This window comes from Pituophis catenifer, unplaced genomic scaffold (genome assembly GCF_029215685.1).
Source record: "Pituophis catenifer annectens isolate HBS135680 unplaced genomic scaffold, rPitCat1.0.hap2 SCAF_5, whole genome shotgun sequence".
In the NCBI taxonomy this organism is placed as follows: domain Eukaryota; kingdom Metazoa; phylum Chordata; class Lepidosauria; order Squamata; family Colubridae; genus Pituophis; species Pituophis catenifer.
Genome location: NW_027256885.1, coordinates 88077577 through 88089990, shown reverse-complemented (window position 1 = coordinate 88089990; position 12414 = coordinate 88077577). Strand labels below are relative to the sequence as shown.

The window sequence follows — 12414 nt, the reverse complement described above, 5'->3', positions numbered from 1 at the left end:
AACAGAACATTGGATTAAATTACACAAAGAAACCCATTATGTAAAAAATTCGTACAGCGGCCCATTTTAAGCAATTTTTCAGGAATTTCCTCCAACTGAAGTACATTTAATCAAACCAACTCTTAATCAAAGGAATTTCCTTCCTTAATTGAACGAAATAATCTCCTCGTTCCCCTTAAATTGGCTCATTCTGAAAAACCACAAGACTACAGTTTCCCATCCAATTAAGTCAGATATGGAATAGCTACTTTTATTTATTTACAACCATCCAATTGTGCCTGTGGAAGAGAAGGAAAAGGACAACAGACATGTTCAATCATGGCTGAAAAAGAGACAGACATACGGTGCAAGCACACAGGCAGCCAACACAGAGGAAAGTTATCTTAAATAGTCCTATGTACATTTTACTCCTTATATACAAGCTGCAATAGGCTTGGGGCTATAAGCTCGATGCCATGGAGGTGGGAGAATTAAAATCTGAGGCCAAGAGAGAAGATGGGGGTAGAGGACTCGCACTGAGAAAAATCAAGCCAGGTTTGTATCAGGATTGAGACATTTTCCTAAGCGGAATATCTGTTTGCTGCATGACTCGGGGCATCCTTTCCTCTGTATGACAGAGTGCATGCACCATTTCCTCCCCCTTCAGTCTATGTCATCAACTAGTAAGACAAAAGAAGGGACGAAAGTCTGATTTAGTAGGCTCTGGAAGACAACAGTTCTTGCAAGGGAGAATCTGCGCTTCAAATGAAGGTTGAAATAAATCCCCCCAGCTCTCTCAATCAACTGCAGGTGGTGTTGGCCAGCAGTTCTACCTTCAACCTTTCAAACAAAAACAACAAACACCACAGCAATGGTTTGAAAGGGCTCTTTAAAGAGAGACGTGATGGTCCCTAAGGCTGCTCTCATCTCACCCCCTGAAAACAGAGTTTGGATTGTTGGAGAATAAATAGGGAAGTGGCTCCTTCAAGGAATGTGCAAAGATGAAGAAAACAAAAGCAGAAACAAGTCCCACAGTTAATGAACCTAAACTTCTTTAGTGGAAGACCTCTGGATCTCACGTAGATCACAGAAAAGGGGAGGTAGGGGCTGAAATTCATTAAATGAACATCTGACGGCCCCCAATCCTGGGGCTTTGGTACTAACCTTTATGAGCCTTCTCTCATTCCCTGGTGCACCCATTCACATTTGAGGATTGTGGAAACAGCCTCGACCCTTGCAGCTTTAGCTACCTCCACATTACAGACCACAGCATGACAAAAACAAGAAAAATCAATACAGCAGTGATGCCTCAACGCTTTTGCCTTCCCCTCTTGACCAGGAAAGATTTTTAAACAGCCTCCGATGGGACCTGAGAAGAGAGTCCTAAACACCATCTTCTGAAGTGCCCCCACTGAAGACCTGTAGTGTTATCTCAAGGGGTTCCACTGTTTGGGCTGGGCCATCTCCAAACATCACCGGAACAGCTGCCACTGGTTTGATCCCAAACCATCCAGCTGCGTTCAAGTTTTTCTTTTCGGAATGATTTGTGTTCTGTTAGCTTGCAGGATCCATAGGAACTTTTTGCCCCCCAGGATGGCAGAACCTGACAGAGCTGGACCTTCAGCTCCTTTTGAGTCAACTGTACTTTCTTTTGCCATCAATCCTGGCTCAGAGCAAGAGAGATGGAAGAAGACTTGTAGATATCAGGGTTGTCCCACAGTTACTCAGATGATGACACCGGGAATGGGCACAGCAAGAAGGTGGCACGGCAGATCCAACTTCAAATGGAAGCGGAGGGGAGAAGACGGGCCCTGGGTCCCCAGAGATGAGGTGGTGAAGCAGCGATGGGAAACCAAGAGGAGCTTGGAGAGGCTCACAAGAAGTTCTGGATGGGGTGGCTGACTCTCATGCAAGCCCAGTACGTAGCTCGGCCAAGGAAAACCAAAGCCAGGAAAATCACCACAGCCCAGGCAGCATAGACACCTCTGTACTGCTGGGCTTGTTTCCAGGTACCAAACTAGAGAATCAAAGAAGAGTCAGAAATCAGCTTCACAATAAAACAGCTTAATAGATTTACTGTGAAAGAGAAAGCATCCCCATTGCAGCATCCCCGAATGTAAATCAATGTGATTTACATTTGGATGTTTGACCACTGCTTCATATTTATGACAGTTGCAGTGTCCTGGGGTCATGTGATCACCTTTTGCAGCCTTCTGATAAGCAAAGTCAATGGGGAAGCCAGATTCACCTAACCATTTTACTCATTTAACAACTGTAGTGATTTGCTTAACAAATGTCGCAAGAAAAGTCATGAAATAGGACAAAACTCACTTAACAAATTTCTCACGTAGCAACATAAATTTTGGGCTCAATTGTGGTCGTAAGTCGAGGACTACCTGTATTCAGGACTTTAGTTTGGTTTCCTCTTTAATATTAACATTGCTTTTATTATTTTGGATAAATTGCATAATGAACTGGTACGTAAGGGTTCCTTTAGCAAAAGGGGGGTGGGCAGGAGGAGGAAATATTCCTTGAGTTTTAAAGTAGGAATGTTGGAATTGCAGAAAGTTTGTTGTCATAAAAGGGCCACGGTGGTGCAGTGGTTAGAGTGCAGTATTGCAGGCAACTTCTGCTGCCTGCCAGCTGCCTGCAATTTGGCAGTTCAAACCTCACCAGGCTCAAGGTTGACTCAGCCTTCCATCCTTCCAAGATGGGTAAAATGAGGTCCCAGATTGTTGGGGGCAATATGCTGACTCTGTAAACCGCTTAGAGAGGGCTGTAAAGCACTATAAAGCGGTATATAAATTCAAGTGCTATTGCTATCATTCCCCACCCCTGTGCTAAATAAATAAATATATGTCATTTCAAACCGGACACTAATTTAGGCATGAGCCTAAGGAGGGACTGCTGTGCTGCTTAAAAGCTTCTAGATATCTAGTATTGAACAATTTTGATTTCAGATATTGAGTGCCATGTTCAGTTGCCTCTCTGCTAAGGGAAAAAGTGGCCTCAAGTCAAGACTGACCTTGGGACACATCCCTGTAGGGTTCTTGGCAGCAAGATTGATGGAGTTTGTCTCTTATGTTCTTCCACTTTTTTAACCTTCTCATTCTAACACAAAACCCTGGGATTTCCATGACCATCTTTAATGGTCTCATCCTAATCTCAACCTCTTGAGATCCCCACATGTGCCACCCCCAGCCCTAGCTAGATGTCCCTCGCTCAGACTCACCGCCAACCCCGTTGCTGTCAAGGCCATCAGCACACCCAACAAAAGACAGCAGAAGCACCTTTTCCTCGGATAGCGGCGCCCGATGGAGGAGCTGGGGGTACAAAGAGTGGGAGCAGTACATCAAGCATCCAGAGAGTCACTCTCACGAAGTTCCTGTCCCCCCCTCCCCCCAGAATTTGGAGCTCTGGTAGAGAAAGAGGCTTTGCCTATCAAGGAGAGGCAGTAGACCTCTTCTCCAGCAAGGGTAGGGAGGACTCAGCTTCCTAGCTCTTTTTGAAGCTGAACCCCCCCAAACAGCAAGTTCCCTCCCCCATTCCAGTTACTAATATCTAGGTACATTCAACACAAACTTGGGAGAACATTCTGTGAATGCTTCTCCTCCTCCTCTGGGCCCAATTCCTTCCCCAGAATAACTCACACTTTACGGCAGTGCGGGCATCGGGCTAAAGTGCGATCAGTGAATTCTGTCCACTGGAGATACAAAAGAGAACGAGAGAAGGACTTAGGAAGGACGATAAGGACAGTCTGACCCGAGTCACATTTTGCTGCCATAAATAGGCTCATTTTTTAAGGAGTCATGCTCAGCTGCTCCTCTAAATACCAAATCCTTGACTTACAACAGTTCATTTAGTGACCGTTTGAAGTTACAATCATTTTTCACACTCATGACCGTTGCAGCATCCCCACTGTCATGTGATTTACATTCGAATGCTTGATGACTGGTTTCTAGTTATGATGGTTGCAGTGTCCCAGCATTATGTGATCCCCTTTCGCGACCTTCTGACAAGCAAAGTCCATGGGGAAGCCAGATTCACTTAACAAGTGTTACTAATTTAACAACTGCGGGGATTCACTTAAGAACAAAAGTTGTAAAATGGGGCAAAACTCACTTAACAAGTTTCTTGCTTAGCAACATAAATTTTGTGCTCAATTGTGAACATAAGGGGAGGACTGACTACCTGTAGCTGATTTATTAATGAAATCCACTCATGTGGAGATATTCACAGGTGAGAGCCCAATTTGTGTCAATTTCAAAGGATGCAAGCAACCTCAGCACAACTGAATTGTGCTTTTCTATCCACTTTGCACTCCAAGGCCAGTTCCCAACAAGACTGCCTTGCTTGGGCTCAAATCAAAATTTGTAAGTTTATAATTTTCTTCTGATAACAGGTCTCCAAAAGCCACCCAAAGTTGAACCTGGAACAAATAAGCGTCTCTCTCTCTCTCTCTCTCTCTCTCTCTCTCTCTCTCTCTCTCTCTCTCTCTCTCTCACACACACACACACACACACACACCACCCCAAAATCCCTTCCTCCACCACCTTTCCTTACCAGGAAATTATTTTCGCAGTGGCCACAATTGACACGCACACCTACGGGCTGAGGCTCAGGACTCGGAGGGCCAGGGTGAACGGGGCCTAAGTTTATGACCCTTTTACTGGGTAGAAAACAGAGGGAGAAAAGAGATCATTCTTCTTGTCAGTCCACCTGGCCCCACTGAACACCTATTTTCAAGCCAGTGTAACTCCACCCTGTTGCCAGCACGGAGGAATAAAGTTGATTTTGGATTTAAACATTTCCTCATTTTTTAAAAAACTCGGGTCCAAACCCGGCATGCACAGCTAACCTCTCACATTCAAACAAAGCCCTTCAACATGCCAACATCTGGGTTTTATCAACTAGTCTTTCTGGTTTCATCAGGGCAACCACTGTTTTTATTATCGAAACATAAACACCCTCTTCAAGAAAAAATAAACCAGGTTCAAACAGTGAAGATAGAGGAAGAATCCCCCTTTCCTTCTCTCTCAGGGCATGTTTTTTACCTCTGAAAATGCCACATTTTTAGCTGGATTACTCCAATCCATATCTTTGCTTTCTAGTTTGTTCTTCAGAAAACAGAATCCCACCCACATTATTGGATCACACACCCCCATCCCCAATATGCTATTCCTCCCCACTTTCCTAAAAAGATTTCAGGATTCCCGACACCCTGGCTGGGGAATTCTGGGAGTTGAAATCCTTACATCCTCAAATTGCCAAGGTTGAAAAACGCTGCCCTGGAGAGCAGCCATTTGACTGAAACAGTATAGGGTCTCCTGCTTGAGCAGGGGGGTTAGACTAGAAGACCTCCAAGGGTCCTTCCAATTCTCTGTATTGAATGACTCTGGGTAGCTTACAATTTTTGGACTATAATTCTAGCCATGGTCTTGCTCTACATCTGAAATTAGGGCCGTATAACTTTTAACATTTACCATAGTTTTCTGAGTATAAGATGCTCCGGAGTATAAAACGCACATTAGTTTTTGGGTAAGAAAACAAGAAAAAAAAATTTCTGCCTCTGCCTACCAGCATCCATCGGTATTCATCTGGCTAGCGTCCTTGCAGCAAGCAGCAAACAACCTGGTCAGCTTCAGCACGTTATCGCAGCCTGATTTAGCACGAACAGCTGATTGGCGGTTGGATCAGCCTCCCAGAATACTGCCAATCAGCTGTTCCAGGCTGCGGGGATCAGCACAGCCCATCGCCGCCTCTGCATGTTGCGATTTTGGCCTCCGCGCATTGTGTTTTTGGCCTTTGCATGCTCCGTTTTAGACCCGTTCCAGGCTGCGGGGATCACCACAGCACATCGCCGCCTCCGTGCATCACGTTTTCGGCCTCCACGCATTGCATTTTTGGCTGGTTCCAGGCGGCGGGGGATCAGCGGCGATTCCCACTGCCTGGAACCGGCCGAAAATGTGATACACGGAGGCCAAAAATGGGGCGTGCGGAGGCCAAAAATGCGACACGTGGAGGCGGTGATCGGCGGCGATGTGCTGTAGCGATCCCTGCAGCCTGGGTCTAAAACGGGGCGTGTGGAGGCCGAAAACGTAACATGCGGAGGCCAAAAATGGTCGAAGGGTGGGGGCTGGTGGGTGGGCAGGGCTTCAGCAACATTCAGTGTATAAGACGATCCACAATTTTCACCCACTTTGGGGGGGAGTGCGTCTTATACTCCAAAAAGTACGGTAAGTCATGATTTGTTAAATAAGGATATACATTTCTTAGTGATTAGGTAAGACTATTTTTTTCATTTTATCTTATATTTTATGTCATGATTGTTGTTGATACTAATATATTTACTTGATTTTAATAATGATCTGTAGTTTTAAAATGGCATAAATTATTTAAATGTATAGAAGTCAATTCATTATTCAGAGAACCTATACTTAATTTATCTAGCTTTATGGATATTTATGTGAGCCACCAAGAGTAATTTGTGATTATGACAGCATACAAGTATGTTGAATTAACAAATACAAATAAATATCTCTTATTTCCTTTGTGATTTTATTTTTTCTCTTTATGCTTGCTTTCCCCATAAAATGTTATATATAGAGTGAGAATGTTTAGAAAGCTATTTTTGATCCATTATTAAAACATCCTGAAGAACATTGACAAATTTTAAACTATGGGCCAAATTTAATTATTTTAAATTTATTTTTAATTGTACTTTATGTATAAATGTTTTATTTTGGCTGTTCACTGCCCTGAGTCCGAAAGGAGAAGGGCGGTATAGAAATTTGAATAATAAATAAATAAATAAATAAACATAACTACATACTTCCCTTCCCCACCCCTTACCAATATATCCGTGGACAGGCGATGCGCTGTGAGGTCACTTTGCAGATCAAAAGACAGTTGCAAGGGCATCTCACGTACTTCTTACCAGGTGGGGCATTTTTGATTGGCTATAGAAGGACAAAAGAACATTTTTGAAAGTTAAACAGGTTGAACATGTTTCCTGGTTTAAGAAGAAGGTCATAACAGGGCAAAGAATCTAATCCATGTGCCAGGCATTGGACCAAGATTACTGTTGACACTCTCATTCATCACAGTGTGTCTATAAATATTCAAACTGAATTAACATGTATTTTTTTAAAAAACAGGTAGCCAACAGACACAGTGGACAAGGCACCAGGTTTAAATTTTTTAGCTGAACTGAGAAAATAGTCTAGAAACTAATTTGTGATTTGTTTTTCTGAACAAAGCATAGGACATCATATCAAAATTTAGTCGCAAGTAATAAATGTACATTTTTCTACACAGGAGTTTGTATTATCTTTATTTTTCATAGCTTAAAAAGTTAGATATTAAGTGTTACACTAGAATCATGCTCAAGAAGCTGAGCTACTGCAGGAGGGGGCGTGGCCAGTGTCGCGGCGAGACGAGTTCCTCCGCTCCTGGGGGAACCGTTGATATCTCAGCTGGGGGGGGGGTTTCATTGACCGAAGCCGACTCGTAGGGTCGGCAAACAAGAGAGCCACGGACAGACTAACACAGGGATTCTGCAAAGTCCCTGGTTAGTTGGATACAGCCTCTCATATCAAGCAACTGAGAAAGCGGCCATTGTGCCGCTTAGAAGCGGCCACAACTGGAGCGAGGAGTTAAAGACAGAGTGCAGCATCTGGGTGAGAATTTGGCTCTTTATACTAAAGTTTCTTTTCATACCCACTTGGAATAAATAGAAAGTGAAAAAGTGAAACGGAGCAAAGAGGGGAGGGAGAGCGGGTCTATGACAGCTCTCCACTTCCGGTATTAGAGCAGCGAGGAAAGCAAGTAAATCTAAAGAAAAGAATGAATTACAGAATGAACTGAAAGAAAGGATTTGAGCTGAAAATAAAAGAAGATAGAGAAGCTGATTGATAATTATTATTATTTTTTTTGGTATGGACAAATTAATTTAAATGATTTGGAACAGAACGGAGTATTTTGAAAACTAATTTTTCTATTTTTGCTAACTGAAACTAAAACTGCAGCGCCATCTGCTGGCATAAGAGAAAAGACTTTAAATTGAAGAAAAAACTTAAGGCTGACCTTGACAGTGTTAGCTAGACTGACAAAGAACAGATGTTAAAGAAAAAGAGAGACTTTGGGAGTGATGTTTTTAACTTAAGATAAATAGTGAACCTTTTGAAAGATTGAAACAACAAACTGGCTGGTTGATTTTGTTTTACTTTTTGGATTTCCATTTTACATTGTTTTGGGTTTTTTTACCTTCCAACTTTCTTGTGTTTATGCTATCTTTGAAGTACTTTTTGGAATGTTTGATTTGACTTTATTGTTTATCATATATTGGTGGGAATAGAAGACTTTTGGACCTGGGATTTTTTGTTTCTCTCTTTTTGCTTGTTTTTCTCTCTCTTTTTTTCGCGACTTTAGAAAGAGGCATTTTGATTGGGCTTCACTACAGAGAATTGGGATTAAGACAAGAAGAGCCTGAAGAATTTATTTTCTTTTTACTTTTTTTTGTGTGTTCTTTATTTTTTTATTTTTTTCCCTTGACTTCTTTTTTAGATTCCTTTTTTCTTTTTAAACACATGCTCTTTATTTTTATTTTTCTTCTTCTTTTTGAGGTGGTTGTGGTGGGCTTATTTTTACCTATATTTTTTCTAATCCACCCAACCCCGGGGGGGGGGGGATTAGATACTTGGACTACAAATTGAACCATTTGTGGATTACAAATCGAGTAGCTATCAAATTCAAGAAATGAAGAAATTTACTGCACATCTGCATTCAACACCAAGTCCTCCCTCTGCAGTCACAGAAAACATCAGAAATTATGGAGCTCAAAAATATGATACAGATGTTTCATGAAGACCTGAAAGAAGACTTAAAAGAGGTCAAGGAGAAGATGGGGAAAACTGAAGAAAGAATTCAAAAAATAGAAGAAAAAGCAGATCAGACAGAGAAAAAAGTGGGAGAACTTGAGGAAAGAATGACATCAGTGGACAAAAATCACGAAAGAACAATTATTGCTTTAGAAATAGACAGATCTGATTTTTATCTAAGATTTCAAAACATAGAGGAAGAGAAGGGGGAAAAGTTGGTAGAAATTATGGCAGAAATGATGGAAGAACCTAAAGAGAAGATATTAAATGGGATTGACGAAATCTCGCTGCTGGGCGAGATCATCCGTGGCTTTGGGGTGAGATACCACCAGTACGCTGATGACACCCAGCTGTACATCTCCACCCCAGGCCACCCCAACGATGCCCTTGAAGTGATGTCCCAGTGCCTGGAGGCTGTGCGGATCTGGATGGGGAGGAACAAGCTCAGGCTCAACCCTTCCAAGACTGAGTGGCTGTGGCTCCCAGCATCCCGATATAGTCAGTTGACTCCATCACTGACTATTGGGGGCGAGTCCTTGGCCCCCACTGAGAGGGCTCGCAATCTGGGAGTCCTCCTGGATACGCAGCTGTCCTTGGAGGAACATCTGATGGCTGTAACCAGGGAGACCTTTTGTCAGGTTCGCCTGATTCGCCAGTTGCGGCCCTTTCTTGATCGGGATTCCCTGTGCACAGTCACTCATGCCCTCGTCACCTCTCGCCTTGACTACTGCAACGCTCTCTACATGGGGCTCCCCTTGAAGAGCACCCGGAGGCTCCAACTGGTCCAGAACGCAGCAGCGCAGGTAGTGACGGGAGCAGCATGGCGCTCCCATGTAACACCGCTCCTGCGCGAGCTGCACTGGCTCCCGGTGATCTTCCGGGTGCGCTTCAAGGTGTTGGTTATCACCTTTAAAGCGCTCCATGGCATAGGGCCTAGCTATCTGCGAGACCGCCTGCTGCCATCGACGACCTCCCATCGACCCGTGCGCTCCCACAGAGAGGGCCTCCTCAGGGTGCCATCAGCCAAACAATGTAGGCTGGTGACCCCCAGGGGGAGGGCCTTCTCTGGGGGGGCACCTACCCTCTGGAATCAACTGCCTCCAGAGATAAGGAGAATCCAAGACCTCAGTGCCTTCCGCCGTGCCCTTAAAACCTTCCTTTTCCAGCAAGCCGGGCTGGCCTAATTTTTTAAGTTTTTTTAAGTGTTTTGTTTATTGTTTTTAATTAACGGGGCCAAATTTATATATGTATATTTTTAACTGTATTTTAATATTTGTACTTGATGTTTTTACTTGGCTGTTCACCGCCCTGAGTCCTCAGGGAGAAGGGCGGTATACAAATTCAAAATAAAATAAATAAATAAATAAATAAATATTTAGGGTACATACAAGATATGCAACGAGAAATAAGCTACCAAGAGAAGTTCATGTAAGATTCACAAAGAAAGTGAGAAAAACAGAAATACTACAAATAGCAAGGAATACTCGAATAAAATACAAGGATAAAGAGATAGTAGTGCTGAGACAAATACCCAGACGAGTGAGAGAACTGAGAAAAGAATATCATTTTTTTGACAAAGTTGCTAATCCAAAAAGGAGTGAGCTTTCGGTGGTTAATCCCAGAAGGAATATTGGTGACCTGGCAAGAACAAAGACACAGATTAGATTCTATAGACAAAGCAGAAATATTCTATGAGCAGTTTTGGGGACCACTTGAAGATGGGAAACTGGGAAAAGCAAGAGAGACTAAAAACCAGTGGTGGGATTCAAATTTTTTAACAACCAGTTCTGTGGGTGTGGCTTGGACGTGGCCGGGTGATCATGTGATTGGGAGGGCGTGGCCGGGTAGTCATGTGATTTGGTTGGCGTGGCCAACTTGACATCACTCATGTCAAGGGGTGCTTTGCCCAGCCCCTCCCCTCTTAGCCACTCCTTGTCACCCCTGGCCTCAACGTATCTATAGTTTTGTAAAATGTTGTTCACTTTTTTCGACTTTATTATCTGCATCTACATACTATAGATGCACTTTCATGGACCACTGAAAGGAGGAAATGGCTCACATGCTTTGCCCAAGAGCGTGATAGGCAACAGGCTTTATGGGGCTGCCAGAAAGAAGGGGGGGGCAATGTATTTTCCAAAGCAGCAGAAAGCAAAACAAGAAGCAATGGATGGCAACTGAACAAAGAGAGAAGCAACCTAAAACTAAGGAGAAATTTCCTGACAGTGAGAACAATTAACCAATGGAACTGCTTGTCTTCAGAAGTTCTGGGCGCTCCAACGCTGGAGGTTTTCAAGAACAGACTGGACAGCCATTTCTTTGAAATGGTATAGGGTCCCCTCCAAGGTCCCTTCTAAGTATTATTCTGACACCTTTCCCAGGCCAACCCCCCACTCAGATTTGGCATCCTCAGTTTTCCTGCCTGAACAGGGGGTTGGACTAGAACAGAGGTCTTCAAACTTGGCAGCTTTAAGACTTGTGGAGTTCAACTCCCAGAATTCTCCAGCCAGCTATGCTATGCTATGCTGGCTGAAGAATTCTGGGAGTTGAACTCCACAAGTCTTAAAGCTTAAAGTCTTAAAGCTGCCAAATTTGGGGGGGCCTGGACTAGAAGACCTCCAAAGTCCCTTTAAACTGTTATTCTGTTATTCCTAAACTAAATAGCTAAGACCAGTGGTGGGTTGCTAACGGTTCTCCCCACTTCGGGGAGATTGTGCGCAAAGCGCGTGCAGAAATGAACCAGTGGTAATACCATTAGAACCCACCACTGGCTAAGACACTCATTGGGACCCTATCTCTTTTAGCATTTCTCTTGACACTTCTCCAAAATACACCCTCAAGAAGCCACATCCCTCTCCCTCTCCCTCCCTCCCTCTCTCTCTCTCTCACACACACACACACACACACACACAGGTTGGATTGGATATTTCTCTCCCACCCTCCTTCCCTCTCTGCTTTAGGCTTAGAAAAGTCCCCCGCTGCCTTCCCCAAACACCTCCCCCCATTGCAAATGTGGCGTGCCGTTCGGGTGAGAAATGCCTGGAACGCAATAAAGCACACCAACTCACCACCTCCTGCTGGTAGGCTGGCTAATGGGGTGAGAGAAGAGGCGGGGGAGCCAGAGCCCTCCGAAAGAAGGGGGGGCTGAGGGAAAGTGCATGTGCTACAGCATGCTGCGGATGCCCTCGCTTGCCCTTTGCCTGGCTTCCCTCCTCCCGCGGTCTCCTCAGTGCTCGCTCGTGTTCCCCCTCCCCACTCTAGCTTGATTGCAGGCGGAGCCACATTGCCTTTTGCAAGCCTGCTGTCGGAGAAGCTGGGTGCTGTTGAGAGCTGGCTTTTTGCCTAGCTTTGTCCAGCTGTCGGGGGGGGGCATGGCTTCCTCCCCAGGCCCCCGTCCGTTTCCCCCCCGACAGTTGGACAAAGCTAAGCAAAAAGCCAGCCCTCACCAACACCCAGCTTCTCCGACAGCAGGCTTGGAAAGGGCAATGTGAGCTTCTACCTGCGTCAACCTAGACTGGGGAGGGAGAGTGCGAGCGAGTCAGAGGCCCTTCCCTCCAGC

The 12414-nt window shown here is 44.4% G+C and overlaps 1 protein-coding gene across 1 annotated transcript in view; it reads right to left on the bottom strand.

Annotated features, from left to right (window-relative positions):
* Window positions 1-234: 234 nt before the first annotated feature.
* PIP4P1 (phosphatidylinositol-4,5-bisphosphate 4-phosphatase 1) overlaps window positions 235-12414 on the bottom strand; it is a 35395-nt gene continuing 23215 nt past the window's right edge. The window contains exons 3-7 of the mRNA XM_070944402.1: window positions 6832-6938; window positions 4543-4648; window positions 3630-3682; window positions 3212-3302; window positions 235-1996 (exon numbers count right to left, since the gene is read on the bottom strand). Of these exons, the coding sequence (XP_070800503.1) occupies window positions 1853-1996; window positions 3212-3302; window positions 3630-3682; window positions 4543-4648; window positions 6832-6938 (501 nt within the window). The 3' untranslated portion in view covers window positions 235-1852. The remainder of the gene's footprint in view (window positions 1997-3211; window positions 3303-3629; window positions 3683-4542; window positions 4649-6831; window positions 6939-12414) is intronic.